The sequence below is a fragment of the Labrus mixtus genome, chromosome 1 (genome assembly GCF_963584025.1).
Source record: "Labrus mixtus chromosome 1, fLabMix1.1, whole genome shotgun sequence".
Lineage (NCBI taxonomy): Eukaryota > Metazoa > Chordata > Actinopteri > Labriformes > Labridae > Labrus > Labrus mixtus.
Window position 1 is genome coordinate 30,855,462 of NC_083612.1, and position 22,536 is coordinate 30,877,997.

The window sequence follows — 22,536 nt, forward strand, 5'->3', positions numbered from 1 at the left end:
CTTTGCTATACTGAGGCTATACTGTTATCAGATGATAGCAAATGGTTTCCAAGATCAACATTTCAAGAACATTTAAGTAATGCTTACACATAGAGCACCCTCCGAGTGTCTCCTATCTTCCCTCCATCTCCCACCGTCAGTGTGTCGTATCCTCTTTCCAAGTCGAACTCTTCAAATGACAGCTTTATCACCTAGAGAGAAAAAAACAAAGAAACATTCAAACTACCATGAATGCAGAACACAAACAAAAGAGAAACAAAGGCAAGAGGCCAGGGTGAGATTTGTTATCGATCAACTTTACAAGTTTAAGCAGTTAAAGTTGATTTTCTTTTTGATGATAATAACAATAAATTAAAAACACTCATTATGAAGTGGTATGTTGTAAACAAACACACTGGAAAGTCTGACAGCCTGCCAACCGTTATGACCTCCTGTAATTATAGAGTCTGACCTCATGCCATTAAAGTCATATTTAATTACAACAGAGGAAAATTGTTTAAGAGTCAATATATAAAAAAAAAAAAAACATGGTTGTATTATCTTGGTTGAAACAGTCCTAAAGTTTTCTAAAAAGTTAAATGAGCTGTGAAATGTGCATTTGTACTCAGTCTTGGAAAAACAAACTACAGAGAACATAGAGATGTGATATAATCATCAGACCTAAAACGTACACCTGTGTTTCTGTTCAACACAAATGGAAAACCATCACTTGAAAAAGAAAAATGGCGATAAAGGAGGTTGTAACCACGTCTTCCTTAGAGCAGGAGACAACAAAGCTGGGAGGAAATATTTGGTTCCAAATCGGGTGAAAACTAATAACAAAAGCAGCAGGAGAGAGAAAAACAAGCCGTGTACCTTACTGTGACCATCATCGTATTCAACTACAGCTGCTGCTCCATAAACACATATTAGTTTCTTAAAATAATCAATCTTTAACGAAAGGGAACAGAGAGAGAGAGAGAGCACCGTATACTTCTTTTTAATTTACAGCATCCTTCTTTATAAAGTCACACAGATTACTCTTGGGAGCTACGCACAATGACTGCACCCTACAAACACACCCTGGTGCTGTTGAACACTGAGAAACGGAGCGTTAAATGTCTGACTCGCAGGCACCTTCATGGTTGTAGTCACATGCATATATACAGCACTGGATCATCAATCTAAAATACCGTATTACTGGTTCTATTATTTGCTGCTTGTCCATTATTTATTAGCTGTATATCATTCCGCTGTCAGAATGGGAAATGGCAAACCTTTTGCTGTGTTCAGAAAAAAACCTCTCAGAGAACATAGCCGGTCTCAATCAGTCAATTTGCGGTGTAAGACGGGAACAAGATGAACCATGAACTTGTAATAATGTGGATGAAAATCGATTGCATGGCAAATCACAGAACAGCGAAGACAAACCCCTGCTGCAGGTGATGGAGATGCAGACATCGTGTTGACGTGCTAGAAGCCGCTACGCATAGCTAAGCCCTTGGTGGTGCTTTGTAAAAAAAACTACAAATGGGTAGCAACACTAATGTTCAAATCATGTAAAATGATATGAAACTGTCAGAGGGATTTAGAGCCGTAATGATAGGAATAGAAAATAATACATAACTTTGCCAATCTGTGTATGGAAACATGTTTCAATGACTTCACAAACACACACACACACACACACAGAAATGGATATTCAACCAGTATTAACTCAAAAGAATAAAAATGAAATGAATGAAAAATGACTCATACTTGAGGAAACATTTTATTTCTTTTACATGGACTGTCTCAGCCTCGGGCAATGTTTCATCATTTTAAAATAACTTTAAATGTTTGTGGAAAATATAAAACAACATTGTGAGGTATTTTCTCTGGATTTGGATCAAAGCGTCTGCTAAATGAATTGTAGAATTGTAGATCTACAAAGCTCCACATTGTATTTATGAGAAACTGTATTCCTTTTTATGTGCTTTTTCCCCCAGTCCGTCTCGTGGTTCAGAGAATATATGGTTTCAGTCCACTTTTTAAAACACATCTTCATCTTTTGAGATGTTATGTTACCTTTTTTTAAGGACACATCATTTGATTTCACATCAACTTCCCAGGTATTATGGAGGAAACAGAAAATATCACTTATTTGTCAAACATCTGTCAAAGAAAAAGTTCCATTACTGTTTGCACAGCCTGCTAATATGAACACACAGGTTGATATGTTTACAGTAAGCTGAACTTTAAATGGATTGTATTCTATCACTATCTGAATGTCTTCAGTTGTTTTCTGATGTGCTTATTATCAATTGAATGCAAATGTTTTCTTTTTTAGTCTAGTGAGCTAAATAAGCTAAATAAGAGCTGAAAATCTCAGCTTGCAAATGTCAGTTTTGGTGGATGTAATAAAAAAATTTAAAAACTTTAAGACAACACATTAACAATCAGAGGAATATAAAACATACAAAAAAATAGGATCCAAAAGAAAGAAAGAAATATGACACTGAGCAAAAATAAGAAATCAAAGTACAAAATAAATTAATCAAATGGATTCTGTTTAACAATCTAACCTAGAATGTCTTCTCAAGTTTAGGACTCACAGTTTTCTCTGCCTGTGTTGGGCAAAGCCCTAAGTTGCCCTGGAAACCCCACACAGACAGAGGTGGTTAAATCCTCCCACAGTCGTTACAAGTTAACACTACACCAATTTGTAATCGATAATTGTGTAGGGTCTGTCAAGTAGTGAACGATTACTGGAAGTAAGTACTCAGCTCTGCATGCACACAAGTATCCAGTGCTCTGAAGTCGCTGACCACAGAGTCTCACAGTCCCAACGGTGCGTGTGTGTGTGTGCAGTTCCTCTGTCTTACCAACTGGAGCAGAATGATGTTCAGGTACACCTGTTTCACTGAAATCATGAGCACAGTATTGCTGTATATCTTTGACTACGTGTGTGTGTGTGTGTGTGTGTGTGTGTGTGTGTGTGTGTGTGTGTGTGTGTGTGTGTGTGTGTGTGTGTTGCACTGTCAGGGCAAATTGCATAGAAATAGAAGCAACAGACTCAAAGGAAAGAAGTGAAGCGTTATCACACCGAGGTCATTAGCAGGAAGCTCACTGCTGTTCAATAGATCCAAATGGGCCCATTTAGAAAGACATTAACAGCAGCCTGGAACCCCAAAACTACATTTGATTAGCGTCTTTATTTTCCTAAGAAAAGAGAGAAACTAAAAAAGGACCAAACGCAGACAGCAAGTCTGCGGAAATAAAGGACAAGAAGTGAAACCTTTTCATGTTGAAAAACTGAGTAAACCCAAAACTAACCAACAGTTTTTTTCTCTCTAAAGTTCTTTAAAATGTCAATCAAATTTTTGTGTTTCAGTGTGTTTTCAACATCACTTTCTTTGAGTTTAAGGAGTTTCACATGTTTAGATTTCGTTGATGCAATCCCAAGATCAGAAAAAAGAAAAAGGGCAGCGTTTCAGTTTGAACTTGTATGTTCCATGTTCCTTGAGGGAGTAAGTGAAGCGCTATCACTTTAAGGTCATTAGCACGCAGCAGAGCAGCTAAGAGCAGCTCAATAGGCTATTTAAACATTGTTAAGAGCAGTGTGCAATCCAAATCTACAGCGAAATACCTTGAGTCAGTCAACCAGGGAAGTCGTAGTGCCATGAATATTAGGCTCTCCTCAGGGCAGGATTACTCCTAGAGAGAGATTGATGTTTATCTTTCTCTTACTCTGATGCTAAATTCCCAGCGGATGGATGTTTGACAATCCAATACATTTTTCTGAAGGGCAACGCCAGCCAACCGAGCTTTATTTAAAACAAGATGTTCTGACTTTTGGTATTCAATGTTTGGGAAGAATATTGTGTGTAAGACAAGGACTAACCGGACAGGGTAGGGTGAAAAGTTAACTGGGGAACCAATGTGCAAGTATTTGTCAGTGTGCTGACATCATAGCAGACCCACTTCTTCTTCCCTTTTGTCATGATACACCACTTTAAAGGTGCACCATGTAGTTTTGGTAGAGAAATGTGAAAGTTGGAGAAATTTACAAATGATATGGTGTATGTTCATAACTCTAAACACAAATTGTCTTAAGAGTAAAATTTGGCCCTGGTAACACTGTTTGATGATAAAAACAGTAACTCTCCTGGTAGCTTTTTAGCTCCAAACAGTGTTCCAGGGACCCAATTTTTCCTTTAGTTCAGAGCATATAGCATAGAATTGTTTCACTTCTCCAACTTTCAAATTTCACTACCAAATATACATAGTGCACCTTTAGTTAGGTTAGGAGTCACCATGTAAACCAAAAGAAACGTCACATCCTTTTTCCCAAAGCAACATTTAGATGCTGAACAAGCTCTGATAAACTCAGACTGTTTATACTGGGTGGCACAAATGTGAGACTAAGGCAGGGGTGGCATTAAGTTTGTGAGCACACACACACACACAAATGAAAAGCATTTGTATGTGGACCCGACCGCACATGGTCAGGTCCGTTTAATCATGGAGCAGTGTGGGTGCAGGCCAGTGGGTGAATGTGGAGGGGGGGGGGAGTAATCGTGCTACAAAAGATTTTGGGGTGACCAATCAGATTTCAAGGGCAGCCCTGCCCCCCCCCCCCCCCCCCCCTCTAGATCTGCCCCTGTTGATTATACAGTCTGAATTAGAGACTTTTTTTTTTAACTTGGCACTCAAAATCCTTCACAGGTTACTACTTTTGGTTAATGTTTCATATAGTATATAAAAATAGTGTGCTGCCATGTGTGGTTGTTGACGTCTTTTGTTTTTATGCGCTTTGTGCAAAGCAAATTCCCTTCAGGGCAATAAATGTTTGATTCATTCATCCATCCATTACACACTGTGTAACCTTTGCTTTTTTATCTACATCATAGGTTGAATGTCTACCTGGAGATGCCCCATAAAAAAAGAGACTGTAAAACTCTTCTGTGCCTTCTGATCTTGCCCTCGCTGTTGTGACCTTACATCCGAGTGTGCAAAGAGAACACACAGTTATAATTGGGTGGACCAGTTCCTGAATTCCCCTGTGGTGCCGAGGCTGCGGGAGTGCTGAGTCACTGCTGAGCAGCAACAGTGGGTGCAAACGATCACATAAAAATCAACCCATAAACCAATCCGTCTATCTATCTGTGATGATGATATTTTATTGGCTGCTTCTCTGTAGCTTATTCAGCTGCAGACAGATAGATGTAGAGGTTCATTGTCCTGCTCAAGGGCACTTTAGCAGGTCAGATGCGTTTCTGTTCAGGCATTTACACTTGGGTCCACTGGTCAGAGTGCAGCCTCACTACAATACTTTCCCTTAAAAACAGATTGTATTTGGGTCTTTATAAGCTGTCAACTCTTCACCTGTTAAAGAACAACATTCAGACAGCCACAGTATCACCCGAGGTAACCCCTGCCAAGGCTTTTCACGTACTGTATGTGTATGCCTTTCAGTCTTGGTGATAGTGTTGTTAACTATCATGACACTCCAACCAAGAGGGCTATTTTCCTCATAACAGACAGTAATCTCTAACAAAAGGCCAAATTTCAATCTGGGTTTGATTGACATCTGAATTAATCCACTTTAAATGTTTCAGTTGTCAACAAACAAAAAGTGATCTAATAATGATGAGCTTTCTATCTCTGACAGGCTCTGAAGAAAAGCCAGAATGAAGGTTTGTACTTTTGGGTTTTCAACAAAATCTGCCTTTTATAATTTGACTCACTTGTATCTGGCAGTGATGGTGGTTTTGTGTGTCTGTGTGCAAGGGGAATTCACCAAATGTCATTTAAACGCACGTTGCCCAAAGAGTGAAGAACATGCATCAGTAAGCAGTTCACCATCAGTGGCTATAAAAACATGGATGGTCTAAGATTGAAGACGCTAAACAAATAAGAGGCAATAATATGTTGTTTGACGTCCTCTAAATTGAAGGTTTTTCATTCAAATCGACCAAATTAATAGTATCAAGACAACGACTCCTCATATACCAAAAGATCAATAACATACAGGGGTGGGTCAGGGTAGAAAACAGTTATCAGACCTAAATGTGATTCAAGTTTATGAGAGGTACATCTCTAAATTAAATTGTGCCGCCTCAAGCGAAAGGCATTGAAGCTTGAGTCAAAAATAAACTAAAAAGATAAAGTTAAAATCTGTACTGAGGTGACCCCTTGTCAGAGTAACACAGAGAGAGAACAGCTGTCCTGACAGAAGACTCTATGAGAATTATCTTGCTGAGATTGCTCAGCTCTGTTGAGTCATTGGTCTGCTGCCACAGTGGCAGGTTGGGCCTTTTTTTCAAATAGATTACTTTAAGCCTTCCAGCCAGGGGCGGGGTGGCCATAGGGATGTTCAGGAGGACTCCCAAACGGCCGACCCATTCCAGGACCTGCCGGCCGGGGGTCATGCAGTTTCTATTTTTCAGTTTCTGATGTCAATAGTTGATGTAGAGATTGTCCTCGGGCGGACACGGTACAGAGCGCAATGCTGCCTGTGAGCCTGGGCCAAATACTTTCAATAATGAGGGGGGATACTAACATCTGACGTTGTGAAAGTTTACGCTAAGTGTGCACAAGATGCAGCTTAATGTGCAAAATTGACCGATAGTTTCTGCAGTGGAGAGTCAAAGGTTTCAGTGGCCAAGAGACAGGCCGCTATGGAAAAATATATGTAAAACATAAGCTTTCATGCTTATTTATTGTATACTTAATGAATCAGTCCAAACGTATTAATTATACGAAAAGCGGAACAAACACACAATTTCCCAGTTTGGGATCAATAAAGTAATTCTATTCTATTCTATTCTATTCTATTCTAAACAGGCCTCTTCTCTGCCTGTAAGACGTCGACTTTATTTATTAATTTGATTTATTTTTTGCATGCCTATTCATTTTACTTGTGTTTTATGTCTTTTAAATGTATTCTGTATTTCACATGTAGTTTTCTTTTATCTCATGTGAGCTGTTATGTATTTGATTTATTCTTATGTACAGCACTTTGATCAACTGTGGTTGTTTTAAAGTGCTTAACAAATAAAGTTGGATTGGATTGGAATTATGACACATCTGAGAACTGTGACTGCAGCCGATAGTGCAGCATATTATTGACATGATTGGTAAAGTGGTCTGTGCAAAATCTCATGTAGACTCAATATAAACTTTATAGATCATACACAAACACTGTGAGAACCCAGTCAGTTATTATTCAAGACAAAGACTGTGACATCTTGACATCAGCACCACGTATCAATACTATTTATTTATTTTTGCATTTTTGGGCTTTTCTAATGTTGATTTAATGTTGTGTTTGTTAACATTTTCTTGTTGTTTTTTTATTTAAAAGAAAACTGTCCTATATAAATTAAGTTTATCATAATAATAACTATTTTAAAGCTGATATGGCCAGAGTCCCTTTTGCAGGTGATGAGGTACAGCTTGAAGTCAGTCATGGTGAGGAGCAGGAGGAAATCAGAGCAGAAACCAACAAAAACAACATTGGCAGGTAAAGGTGCAATGTGAAGGGCTGGATACGCAACGGATACGCAACGATTATGCATAGAATTAGATATAAATTAAGATTGGGTCATCATATATGGTCAAGTGTGAAATCCAGTGGTCTTTGGTATTTAAACCTGATGCATTAAAGAAAAGCAGCAATGGTGATGTGTGGAGAGGTGCTGTGAATGCACCAGGTGAGATTTTACTTATTGTATGGTGAATCTTAAAAAAACGTTTCAGTGGGAATAACCAATGCGTGCAACCTAATACTAGGCCCTCTCTATCTTAGGCCGCGGTCACACTGGCAATCCGTACAGTGATACTGTAGAAATGGCTGTCTGAATGCACGGAGTGGTCACAAGAACTGGACTTTAGTAGGCACGGTACGGATTGCTAGTGTGACCGCACCCTCAATGTCCTGGGCTAATTTTCACTTCCAGTACTTCCCTGCTTCCAGCCAAATGAAACAAGTATGGAACAACCAACAGTATACCTTTCAAATGCAAGGAGGATATTTAGAGAATGCAGTCAGTCACAGGAAACTCCTGTTCACTAATTCAATTGTCTTATCCTGTAATTAATTTATTTTTTTTGTGTTTCATCTGCAACCAATTTAGTTTCTTCCATTTTACCACCTTTTTCTGGTCTGCAGCTTAAGACAGCTTTATAAACCATATTTACAGTGATCTGCATACTCTGCATCTAGCAGCTGCCATTACATTGTACAGTGTCTTCAGACCAAGGTAACTGGGCAATGAGGGACAACAACAGCGGGATGCTTACCAAGACACCACATGCAAATTCTCATCCAAACAATTGATTTAGGACAGCAGTGACAAGCCTCTATAAGCAGAAAAGAAGTGTCGATGCACTATAGTTAATAGTGAATGAGATACTAGTTCAGCTGTATGATCAACTTATTGGTTTAATCTTAAGTAATAAAAGTTTCTGAGGTAATGTCTGTTGTACTTATTGTTATGTACCGGGTAGGTGGTTCCAATGGTCGATAAATCAAGGTCTGAGTGTACTGCTCACTGTTTGTAAGGCCTTGAGCATCCATTCAAAGTTTTTCTTTACATGTTAATTGTCCATCAAGATCTCCAGGGCCACAGTGGGTCCCAGACTGCACTGACCAGAGGGCAGAGAGCGACCGAGACAGATGGCAGGCAATCACAGAGCTAACACAGATATCCAATCGCTCATTAACAGGCTACCTGATCTGCATGTCTTTGGACTGTGTGAGGGGGGAAAAAAGGATCACAGAAAGAAAAACAGGGAGAAAAAATATTAAAGACAACACAGAGGAGGCTGGAGCTGATAAAAGAACCCAGGTTTGACCTTTTAATACAATGCAACGGAAGAACCTAAAACAACAAATCATTTAAATTCAGACAAAATTGGAAAGATAAAACAAAAGATAAGATAAAAGGAACACCTGTGATGAGATGTATGGCATGAAAGTCAAACAATGGTGATGGACAGCCTGGCAACCAGTTCAGCCAATCAAGCACACGTTAGCACATCCACTAGATGATGCTCCAGATAAAAGGAAAAAAACAATGGAAATCTTAAAGAAGTGGCTACGAGAGACTTATTTGTACAATGCTTATAAAATGCTTTTCTGACATTATTTAAGGGTACAGGATATTTGGTAATACAAAGGTTAAAATGTCAAAGCTTTTCAGCCTATACTTTGTGACTGAATCTTGTTCTATGCTGTGACAGATGATGTTTGAGCGACAAATAAAGCACCAGTCAGTTGTAAAAATAGACTGGCATGGATGCTGGCCTGTTAGCTGCACCCTGAAAGAGTCCAGATGTGGCATGTTTATGTGCAGCAGTCCTGCCCTGAGGTGACCTGTGCTTTAAGTGGTTCGAAAGCAAACGGCTGCTGTCTGGAGTTACTCCCCTGTCGAGGTGTTACGGCTCCTCTGAGTACTGTTGACCTGTTGGCTGGACTGTTTAGGAAAATAAACTGCTAATATGCTTCAGTAACAGCTCTGTGACACGTCTGTGGAAACTGCATAATAAGCGGTGATACAGCAGAGAATGAGCTGACAATAATGAGGCCTGCAGGTGGGGAACTTCTTTGGATGGTGATAGTTATAAGCTGGTTTGAACCCAGGATGTTTTTTTTTTGTATATTACAACTCCAAAGAAAAATATATTCATGTGTTTCAACTACTAGAGGCCTGTGCAAAAAAAAAAAGTGTGACCTTAGACATTCATGCATCACCACAGACAGCCCTCTTTAGTAAAGAGGTCCAAGGTCTCACTTGAGAGCCAAACACGGAGCTAATAATGTGAAATATGGCCAGTCAGACTGCAAATTACAGCCGAACGCCTGAAAAGCAGAAAGCCTTGAATGGAGATATTATGCTAATTAGGCAGCTATTGGTGAATGTCTATTCATTACCATAGACACTGATGATCATTTACACTGCTCTTTACTTATGTCTATGTGTCCTCGCCTCACTAATGCCTGATCTTGTATAATTTGTAGTGATTTACTAATAACCCAGTATTTCATAATAGCAGCAATGGAGACCTAGCACTGCAACACGGTAAATAAAAATAAATACAGAGCAGGTGGTATATTGAGCTCACATTCAAACTTAGTCATATTAAGCAGTTTTAAGGAAGTCTGACTATAATATAATAATATTTAAATAAGGCTAGGGCTTATTACAACTAAGGATCCTTTTTTGTAAGTTACCTCAATGATTCTGTGGGAAATGAAAGTTGGAAATCTCAAATTTAGCAAAATAATAAAACATTTGTGCAACTCTGCAGCAGTCAAATGGTCCAACAGGTAAAAAGAAAAAGTTAGTCAATCATCTTACAATGTGGATGATAAGGATGGTGTAGATAATGGCTTTGCTTTTATTGTCAGATTTAGCCTAAACCTTTTGCTGACAGGTTAGCTTTAGCGAAACATAAAGATATGTTAGCTTTAGCGAAACATAAAGATAGGTACATACATCAACATGACTTCTTGACAATCACAGTGGTGTTTAAGGCCTTTAATGTACTTTTGATCTGGAATTTAGGTTACTATTTCATTTAAGGATTAAAAGGTGCACAATAGTGTCCAACCTTAATAAAATAAAACCCTCCATCTACCGTTTATTGGAGGGAAAATGAAGTAAAGGTAAAATAAGGACAGGAACAGTGGTCCTAGTTGAGTTGATGCACTTACTTTCAGTTTTAACTCCAAATAAGATGGTCCTTTGAGGGAAACTGTTGGCTTGTTTACATATTGATGATCACGTGTCGGCTTCTCTATTGCTGAAACCTCAGCTTTAATAAACCATACAATGTAAACTTAAACATAATGAACTGCACCTTGCTTTAACACTCACTCCACGTTATGTCTACATCAATTTACAGGCTTGAACCATTATGCAGCCATGTTGCAAGACGATGAACTGTATTAGAGTCTCAGGCCTGGCTCAGGCCTTCATTGGTCTTTAATGACCTCCATTCATGTATCCAGTCAAATTTAACAGAAACTGATAGAACGTCACCGAATGTGTCCGGCCAACACTAAAGTGATGATGATGATCCATGCATGAAAATGACCCAAAACTTAATACCATTAAACCACATAGACCCACCGACACACTGAACGCTCAAACGTATTCATCAGGAAATAGACAGCAATGATTAGAGGCCTAATGGGCATGTGTGACGAGGCGTTTCAGAGTTTTGGGGTGTGTGTGTGTGTTTGAGCAGCCAGGCATGGTTCAGGCTTGAACAAAATAATTACCTTTTTGAAACTGATGAATCAAAAGATTGACACACACATAATCACAGACTACAAACATAGCTTAGTCCTTTTTTGTGCTGCAAACCCCAGGTTGTTTCTCACTACTACCTGAAAGTTGACAGTTCCCCCTACAACATATTTTCACAACCTCTGGCAGTTTGCAATTAAGTTGGCAGATAGAGCACACACACCGTCAACATTCATAGAATCACACACACTCAGATGCCTATGCACACACTTGCACAAAACATAACACACAGACACACACACAAAGTAAAGCACACAATTTGCCGGCGGGCTGTCAGGCCATTACAAACTATATTGATTGTGCTGCTTTCAGTCAGGACTTAACAGAATGACAACCAGCCAGAATTACTTATTGGCTATGGAAACTTGTGCGCTTCAAGCTACACAAAGAGGGTGTGGAAAGGCACGCTCGCTTCGATAAAAAACATTTGTCTCTGTCTCAATTTTGTACAACATGTTATTGATGAAAGAAGTCATCTGGAATAATGGTCAATCAGAAGCTGCGCCAGAGAGAGAGGGAAAGACAGAGAGGGGGGGGGAGAAAAGAAAGACAAAGATGAGCAGACAATGACAGACAGAGCAGGAGGCTGAGATGGAATACAAAAGGTCTTCAGAGCGATAACTGTTGTACTTCTGATCTGTCATTTATTCCCTTTAAATAGTATGTCCTCTCAAAAATATCATTGCAGTATTAGTAAGGGGCTGCATGGTGGTGCAGTGGTTTGTGCTGTTGCCTCAGTACGAATGCAGGAGCAGAAGCCTCTCTGCACAGGGGACAACATGCAAACTCCTCACAATGCGGGTTCCCTCTGAGGAACTCTGACTTCCTCCCAAAGTGCAAAGACATGCATGTTAGATTAATTGGTGGCTCTTAAATTGCCCGTGAGTGTGGCTGGTTGTCTGTCTCTATCTGTCAGCCCTGTGATTGACTGGCGTCCAGTTCAGGGTGTACGCCGCCTCTCGCCCAATCACATCTGGGATCGGCCCCAGCCCCACCAATGACCCCGAGCGGGCAAATCAGTACAGATAATGGATGGATGGATAGTATAAGTAAAATTCAAAAAATCCATTCTACACTGTACTCTACAGTGCAAAGGCTGCGCACACATTAAATGAATCTCTATGTTTTATCCTCAGGTTGACACGAGGGTCTGTTCTGTGGTTGCTGTCTCTTTAAAATAGAGACTAAGCCGCTGTGTGCTGTAATTTGCCACCGGCCTTCACAGAACTCGAGTACAACTGTAATGCAAAGTGTCACCTGGTTTAAAGCTCACTTTCACAGGCAACAATGAATGTCCAGGCATTGATCTAATATTTGCCTCCTGAAAAACACTATCAATGTTTAAAACAGATGATTAGTATTGACTTCAAGGGGAAAGTTTTGGGTACAGCTCCTGATATTTTGTAGCTATTTTTCCTTCCTCTACAGAAAACCTCTATGTGAACTGTGGCTAAAGCCAGGCAGACACTGTACAGATTAATAATCCCCCACCCGGACAGAAAGATCAGACTGTCTGCATCTTCCAGCCAACTGCAGCTCAATATGCTTTCTTTTTTTTCTTATGTTCCACTCACAGTTGAATAGCACAACACTGATTTTCTCTCTTTATGTCAACACTGTTCAACTATCTTGTTTAAATAACTCACTGGATGTACAACAACGACTGGGAACTCTGTGCTTACATGCATTATATTACAGTGTTTTGCAGACATCACAGGCTAAGATTGTGCAGAACGTTATATGTAATCATTTAGTGTGTTAACTAAAAGAACAATTAAAATGCACAATGTCTACAGGATCATGTTTATTCAGATAAGCATGGACATGTAAATAAGCATGCATATGAAGACTTGTAGGTTGCTGGATCATTCCAGAAAGTCTTCAAGTCAAAAAGTTCTGTATTTTCTCTGCAACTATTTGAAAGGAGACAGTAGAAGAGCAAAAGGATTGTTCAACACGAGTACATAATGTACACTATGCACTGATGTCTCAGTAAGAGGATGGATCAGAGTTGATTTTATTCCCTGTGTCATTCAATGAGATTTGAGTCTTTTCTAATCTATTCTCCTCTATTGTATTCTCCTCCAGACTCGTCTAGTCTATAACTGTCTTTATCCTCGTGTTCGTCTCTGTCCTTGTCTCTCCCTCTGTGTATGGAGATAGTGACATTCTGCAAATGCCAGCAGCTGTAGTAGCTGATAATCTGTCATTATAGCACATTCTTAAAGTGCTCTCAAACCTCAAGCATTTTAAACACACACACACAATAAAAAAAGAGAAGCACGCACACACACTCAGGCAGAACAGCAAACAGATAAAAGGCATTTCATCTGCATAAAGGTAAGGTTGTTTGAATCTATTATACTCTATGGTATTGTGCTCTATTTTCAACCCCAGGAAACCCAAAAATACACCGAAAGCTTTCCATCTGTCACATAAATACAGAATGTTTCCCATCTCTGACTAACAACTCAATTAATCCTTTATTTTACTTTGAGCTGTGATCGTTCTTAAAATTAGAGAAGGTGACAAAGGCTGCAGAGATGATTTTACTTTGACAACATTTTCTCAAGATGCACTCATTCACAACTGCCAGATGATTAAAAATAAACTCATAGCAGGAAAAAAGCCTCTACCATAATATGGATGACACATGTGAGACCCATGTTAAAGAAATGGATATATAAGACAATGGAGATGCACATGATGACAAAAATATGTTTTTTTCTTAACATTTAAGACTTACAAGTGAGTGCTAGATGTCCTACAAACCTTTGAGTCTGAATTTGTTGAGGTAGTGGATTAAAAGAAGATTAGTTGTTTTTTCACTTCCATGTTTTTGTATTTTTTATTATTATTCTGTGTCTAAATACCTTACTGTGGTTCTTTAACATGTGCAAAGCTTAACTTCCTTTTGCTGTCTTTTCTTTTGATTTGATTCATTTTACTCTTCTCGCCTTTCCTTTTTCCAATTTCTCTTTGGATGTATATCCTGTTATCATGGCTCCTTTTAGTAGCTTTTCTTCTTCTTAAAAAAAGAAGCAGTTCAGAGCACCATATTCATATACATCAGACTCTTTTTAGAGCACAAGGTACTACTCATTGGTGTCTTCTTTTTCCAGGACACTGATAATGTTCCATCATCTCTTGAAGTGGTTATAGTTTTGTTGCCTGTAAATGTGATTAGAAAATGTTGTAAAGTAGCTAATAAAAGATGTCAGAGCATCACGAGAGTGATATACAAATTTATCCTGGTACCTACAAATACAAGCACTTTACAGTTTTGGTCAAGTTGCGTAACCTTTGTCCATACATCAAGGTCAAAGTGACACAGACTTGAGAGCACAAAGGCCATTTCCATCCCTTTATTCTCTCTCCCTTTGGCAGATTTCTGCTCTCTCACCTTCATTGTGCCTGACTGTTCCTCTACCCTCGTTTCGTCGAGTTCATTTCCATCCGTCTTTAGAGAAAACTTCAATGTCACATGTCAAGTACCTGCTTGGACATTCAGTCTTTTCTCCATTGCTCTCTTCCTGGAGCTCTCTTTTTAATCGTGAAGTAGCTCGCTGAATATTCAGCCCCATTTTCTCCCCTCCTCTATACTCTCTTTTTTTCCTCTGTAGCTTTCAATAAGCTCGGTGCCATGCCTGCTCCAATTTTTTTTTTTTCTCAACCCTCTCTCTACTCTCGCCGTCTTCATGCTTAACATTTTAGACAAATCAAAGTGAAAGGAGGAAATAAGATGACAGAAGGAAATATATGGGAAGAGAGCAGCACTGAGCAGAAGCAGGTGAGGAGAAAGGAGTGGAGAATAAAGAGTGGAGATGCTAGGTAAAAAAAAAACAAGTGAGGTAAGGGGAAGGTAAGGTGGAGAGGGAAGGTAACAAGAGAGGAGAGAAGAGGAAAGTGAAGTGAAGATATGTGAGGAGACATGAAGAAGATAATACCAAAAAAGGGAACTGTAGATAAAGAAACCTGAGAGGTTGTACTGCAGGTTTATGAATTATTCATGTCTATACTACAATGACTTACCCACAAAGTGGCTTCACAATACTGTGGAGGTGAGGTGATGACCATGAGATCACCAATGAAAACACAATTCAGTCAGCAAACAAGAAAGCAGCACCCATTCTGAAACAACAACCCTTAAACTTTCCTAACAGCGGGCCACGTAAGAGAACATTCAGTATGTGTGGTCATGATTTCTAACAACTTCGTACTGCGAGTCATGCTCTCTTTTTTGCTTTTCCTGTCCGTCTCTATGCTGCATTTTAAAATCTCCATTAAGCAGAGCAGGAGTCTGTATGCAATGAAGTCCTGCCTCACAGTCACACCTGGGATTTATGGCTTAAGAAAACAAAGAAAACCAAGAAAAAAACACCACTCACTCCTGACTACCTTCTTGTGAAACAACTTATCTTTCTTGACTACTATTCTTAATGGACAAAGTGCATCTTGGGTAATTTGCACAACAGGACTTCATTCTTTTGAACATAGACTGTACATTTAGACGGGCCGAAGAACCGACGTTTGGAGTGAAGCCAAAACATTTAAAGCTCCACCTGCTGACTGGCTGTCGTAAAGGTCATAAGCCCCGCCTCCTCCATGTTAACATATTGGAACATGGGTCAAAATATAAAGTTGAAATACACTAAAAATACATTTTAGTCAGACCCGGATGCTGCCATGATTGTAAGTTCGTACGATGCAGATTTACGTCAAAGTGTTAATTCTTCTGAGTAGTTCTTTTTTTATACTTAGTTACTTGAAGCAAAAAAGAGTAGATGTAACGTCATGATTGACAGCTTAATTTATACGTGCGGCTCCTTACAGCTTTCTCAAGCAGATTAGCGTAGAGTAGAGGAGGAGAGGCGAGGGAAAACCTACCGGTAACTTAAATAATGAACACTGACCAATAAAAGTGACAATTCACAACACAGACTGATCAATATTTGACATAAAAACAAACAACATTGGCAACAAATCTAGCACACCAGTGCTAAATGAATGACTTGTCTCAGGGGTAATGTATTGTTGTGTTAAGATCATGTGTGATCTTAGTCAATACAACGCACAGGAGGTTTAGTCCCCCATATGTCACATTATAATAACTTTGCTGATTGAAATGCCTGGTAAAATAAAGGAGCGGGCAAAAGGAATGATAAAAATGAGCTCACCTTCTCAGAGTCCATTGCAGTGATGACCCACACACAGTGTGCGTTGTTCTCATATTGAACAGGGTAGTTAGGAGAAGTTATGACCCCTCTGGGCCCCCTTAGGTTGCTGCCACATGTACGTGCTGCAGAGAGAAAAAGACAGACAGAGTGACAGGGTGTATTACATAAAAAATGATGGGGTAATCAAATTACGCACACAGATTTTAAATGACTTCTTACCAGGAAAAGAGAAAAGACAGAGTAAAGGGTGTGGCAGTGACCGAGAAAATTATTTGGTGCAATTTGGCTGCTGGCTTCAGGAAGTCAACTCTCCAAATACCAGACCTATTTCCAGACTTGGTCGACATCGGTACTTGAACCAGGGATTTTGGTTCCCAACCCAAGTCCCTACAGACTGAGCTACTGATGTTCTTAAACCCCATTTCATACACTACACAAATTTAAGGTATTTCTGATGCTACCTTTCAGGAGAAAAAAATCATTCTTCAAATTCTGGTAAGAGAACACAGCCTAGAGTCCTATGCAGTGGATAAAAATACTGGCTGTGGGCTGAACAGTTTCTCTTTCATCTATATGAAAATCGTTGTATATTTTTGTTTTGAAGAAAGCCAAAGCCTTTGTAAGCAAAATGTTTGCTGCCAAACATAAATTGTATCAGCCACCTCGTATTTGCCAGAAAAAAACTGTCTGAGGATGGTTTTCACATTGTAGATGGTCAATAATGTCCCCCGAAACAGTGTTTGGGAGTAATGAACTAAATCTAATGAAACCATAGCGGTTCAAGTGCTAAGATTACTCTTTAGCTTCTTTTTTTGTGAGTAGATAACTGCTGAAATGATATACTTTAGGGCCATAACGGATTGATTTTCTTATTTCTATCCTTTCTTTCCTACTGTAATTGAACCCCCTCTGACGCCATCTTTTTCTCCTATCTTGACAACTGTGAAGACATGCCAAGGCATTGCATTTGTCAGGCAGCCAACACCATACGCTTGACCTTTGTGTGGTGCATGTGGAAAATGGCAGGTGTTGCATGGTGTGCTCACACAGTGAAGGTAAGATCATGGACTAAACAGAGAAAATCACTCATGCCAGCCTTGGGAAGAAACAAGAAATAAGAAACAAGGGGCACATTTAGAAGAAGAAAAAAACAAAACACCTTATCTGTTAAAATTCTACAGTTTTTTTTTAAGAACTTGATCAGTTTTCAAGAGGTTGTATTTAAAAAAAACTGATTTCTCCTTGCATGGGGTAACTTTGCTGAATTTCAGGTGAAGTTAGGTTGAAAAGTTTAGCTGTTGAAATACATTCTTCAAAAGAAGATTTTCAGTAACTTTTGGGAATATTAAAGGAAATTTGGGACATTTTGGATAGAAAAGGTTGAGATTTCAGGAAAATGTTAAAGGATATCCAGGTAACTTCTCCAGGATGGAAAGTTTCATTGGTAACTTTTGGAAACTTTGGATAAACATCAATGGAAATTGCCATAATTGTATGTACATTTTCATTCTAAAATAGGGCTGACCCCATATAGCCGAATACTCGATTTGTTTGTCAGAGACTCAGTCGATTGCCAGTCTCACAGATGAGCACACGGATCATTCCATTTCAGCTATATGGGGGTGTTTAAAGTCTAATGTTACATAGATGTGTCTGTTTTCTCCAAATAAATCATAACTCATCAACCACTCATACTTTAAATCAATCTCAGTGCTTTTTGGCCTGGAAACTGTCTTCAAATGTTTTGAACTTATCTGTAATGATATGCAAAGTTGCACCTGTATCAACCATCAGAACTTTCATCTTGACACCACACCCTTGTTGGATCCCTGTGTCTCCATCTGGAGAATTCATATTCCTTGTGGTTTTCCTCCTCTGAAACTTTTTGTGCGTTGGCCCGCTGCTGTTTCCGTCTGCACGTTGCATCCCGATGTGTGGGGCTTTTGCAATGACTACACCACTGTTTCCGCTGACATGTTCTTGCTTTGTGTCCTTTTTGACCTCATCTGAAGCACACTATGTCTGTATTATCTGTTACCCAGTCACTTGAACTTGTTGAAGCGGGTCTCGCCTTTGGCTCCATTCGCGCCTTCATGACGTTGTCTTCAGATTATGTTGCGCTCATCCTCGTAGCTCCGTAGTTTAGTTTTGAATTCAGCAAATGTAACTATCTACTCACTTTGTGTGATATGAATTGCAAACGGCTTAAATGATTCTGGTAGCCCTTTCAATATCATCGCCACTAACAGTCTGTCGCTGAGTGTCTCCTCTGCATTCCTCAGTGCTGTAATGGCTGCCTCTGCCCATATGACGTACTCACACTTTCACTGCTTGAGTTGTGGAGCGAAGTCAGCTCAGTGTACAGGCTGGTTATGCACGGTTTTCTTTTACCGGCATCATAGTCTCTCTAATCTTTGGATTTATCATCCAAAGATTGTATCAGCTCCGCGTATGATTTGGCATTTGCCTCTACGTCTTCTACCGCCTGCCCGTCGTAGTTGTACTCGGTAGGCTCATTTAAGATAGGTTCTTTTAATCCTTGCAGCCGAAGATGGCCCAATAATTTTATCTCCCACAATTCATAATTCTTCTCATCTCCATCGAAAAACTAGCGGTGACCAACGGCCACTCGGCTTTGCACCCTCTTCTACTCATGGTGCTAGCTTAGCATGCTAAAGCTCACCCAACACACTGTTCGTCGCGACGTTTCTCTCGGTGATGAATAGCTGGATAACTTTCTCTGGGTCCATAACCTGTTAGCAAAGTCAGTTTGCACAACAATATTGGCATGCATACCCAAAACTAGACCGAAATATATCAGATGGAAAATACAGCAACATCGTACTACAGCTTTAAAATTATCGTATTTTACTTAAAACTATTGTACATATTAAAAAAAAAACGAGACGGGTCCTAAATACCGCATTGAATAGCAAAACTATGCCCTGCACACCACATTAATTTAAATAAACAAACAAAGAACAAACTTTTAAGTGGAAATTGTTTGCAAACTGCTCCGCCTCCAGCCGCTGTGTAGCTTAAGTTGTTGTGATGTGCGTTTTTCTTCAATCTGACATAATGAACCACAGGCGTTAGCAGGGCATCAGGTGATGATCTGATTGGCAGTTAGAGCCTGGCAGCAGAGCGGCGGGCATGCCGGTAAGGTGCTGAATGTACGTATGTGGTGGCTGTTTCAGTCATGCTGATATGATTGGGACATTGAAATTGCCAAATTATCATACATTTGGCCTTTTCTGCAATTATTGATCGTACATTGTACAGAGGGCAAAATTATGGTACAAATACGATAGTTATCGTACATCTGGCAACACTGTACGGAGGAATAACCACACTGTGGAGCATCGGTTCTGCGTGAACTGAATCTCACACTCTATCAGGAGGGAGAAAAACTTTATTGACACACATCACTTGAAGGTCAGTGTATCTTTTGGTCATTCGATGTTTCCTTTCAGAAACGGGTATTAAAAAACAATAAACGAGTGGTTATTTGATTTTCGTTTCAATTGATTTTCTTTATTTTTCTGACTCATTAATGCAGACTTAATGAGTGAAAAATAATGCCCTATCACAGAATAAATTGTTTTTCCAAGATTAGAAGATAAATAGTTTAACAATTAAACACAAATGAGAATGTGGCTCAATGAGCGCAAAGAAACAACAACAAAACTTTTGACTGTCAGTCGACTAGAGGCAAAATCTGACCAATCAGGTTTGACTATGTAAATCCCTAGTCGGGGACATGCCTATCATAAAGTAATACCTTTTTTGGTCATTTGGAAATTCATGAAGTGTGTAGCATAAAGATAAAGCTTCTTTGGCATTGCAATATTTCTTGTTTCATGTTAACTATTGCATTTGATCAAACTTGGATGTTCTCGTACTTCTTTTCTTTGTCTAGCTGTTAATTATGTTGTCCAATAGGAACAGTCTAATGACTTATGAATGAAATTGTTTCTTGAAACATTTGCACCTTAACTATCCTATTAAGTACCTTTCTTCTGAACAGGCTGCAGATTCTTTTCATCTGAAGCATTTTTCATTTTATTCCCCCTGGTGCTCTATTTTATTCATATTGATTTTGCCCAGAGTGATGCTCAAAGTAATATTTCTTGTCTTGATTACGACACAGAATCTGTATTATTGCCTTAAAGGGATATTTGGCACCAAAAAAGAGTGTCAGAGCCGCTTTAAAAACCGCTCTCTTGAGCAATATCAAAGAGCTTACTTGACATTTTCAGTCAGTTTTAGTCAACAGGCACTGTCGAACTGCAGAGGAGGTTTTATCTGATCATATATCTGCCCTTTTATCTATCATAATGAATCAGCCAGAGGCAATCATTTCCTTTAGAGGCCAGTTACATAGAGGTAAAACATTATAGAGTCAAGAAAGGACAAATGAGCAACACAAGAATAATGCTAAACTAGAGCAGGGTTGAGTGACATTGGTAGAAATATTCTGGAGGTTTGGACAGGTTTGAGAGACAAAATGGAGCAACATGAAGGAAAGAAATTAGAAGAGAGAGAAAAACAGAGAAAGGAAGGGAAAAAAATTATGTGATAAAGGGGCGAGGAAAGAAAGGGAAGGATAAGGGCAAGAGAGAGAGGGACAGAAAATACCACGAGAGAAAAGGAGGAGAGAGAGAAGGAGAAAGAGAGAGGAGGGAGAGAGAGGAGGGAGGAGGTCCTCAGATGACTGATCTGCCTGTTAATTAGAGGAGAGAGCTGAAACACACTGTGATACACACAGGTATACACACACGCGGACACACAGAAACACATTCATGGCGATTCATCCCAGAGACAGCCTTCTAATTAACATTAAAGTCTCAGCAGAGAATGAGAGGCGCTCATGGGTTTAAATCCCAGGAGAGTGATCACAAAAGATTTAAAAAACAACAGAGAGCTACAGCACAGGGAATTTCAGCCTCTGCCTGCCTACTTGTTTGTATGTAACAACCTATTAACAATATAGGATTGTAAGTAATAAGAGGGGAGCGTCGGTGCAAGGCCACTGTGCTAAGAAGAAAGATAGAAGAATGAACAGACTGAGGGTGCACAGGGATCGCCGACACTGAAGGTGCAAAATCCAAATAGCTTATTTATCGCCCTTACTTCCTTTTTCCTCTCTGAAAGTATCCCTCTAATACCACATGTTAAAAAAAAAACATTCATGGCTGTCAAAAACATTTCCTTGAATGTGCAGTATCTAGCTGTACTGTATCTATTTCATACAAAGGTGTGTCATCGTCGTCCCACTGGGATTCAGATTTTCCTCAAAAATGTACACCTCTGTAGTCTCAAAGTTAGGGCTGGGGGATATGACTAAAAATGTTAGCAGGATAAGAAAATGTAGTATCAGTCGATATCTATAACTATCACGATTAATGTCAAATCATTCTTTTCAAAGTCTACCTGAACAGAGGAACATTTCACAATGATGAGAACAGTGCACTGTGTCATTACAGGATTAAATATATCAAAATATATTTGTTATATTTCTATTGTGAAAAGTTTTAGCGTGATAATTAGCGTTGTATCGCCTGGGCCTATCTCTCTTTTCTCCCAAGTATACGAATAGGTGGCTGTGGTGTAGAGTCGGTCGTCTCTCAACCAGAAAGTTGGGGGTTCGATCCCAAGCTCTGGACTGCAGCCACATGTCTGATGTGTCCTTGGGCAAGACAACATTTCAGATACACTGTGCTAAAAGGCTAATAGTGAAAAGAAGCCCACACGCCCTTCTGTCTCTCCCACTCTGTCACTCTTCTTTGTCTCTACTGTCTCTAACTGACAAGAGCAGCCAGTATCATGAAGTCAGGCAGGTTCCTGCAGTCACAGACAGACAAACAGACACACACACACACACAGCCACACACATGTACACAATAATACAATGTGACAGGGACCCTATAGTATGTGTCTGAGCGCTGGGACCGCCTGCCTGTCAAACAAACACAGCTCAAGGCGAATACTGCTCCAGCTATGAAGTATGTGACATTGTCCTTTGGACGTTGGCTGTCAATGTTAGTGTGTGTAAGTGCGCACACACTTGAGTGTATATG

General features: G+C 39.5%; 1 protein-coding gene across 1 annotated transcript in view; it reads right to left on the reverse strand.

Moving 5' to 3' along the window:
* Positions 1–22,536, reverse strand: part of LOC132977394 (CUB and sushi domain-containing protein 1-like) — a 455,723-nt gene that overhangs the window by 163,785 nt on the left and 269,402 nt on the right. Inside the window, exons 10-11 of the mRNA XM_061041929.1 lie at positions 16,457–16,578; positions 88–191 (exon numbers count right to left, since the gene is read on the reverse strand). Coding sequence (XP_060897912.1) covers positions 88–191; positions 16,457–16,578 — 226 coding nt within the window. The remainder of the gene's footprint in view (positions 1–87; positions 192–16,456; positions 16,579–22,536) is intronic.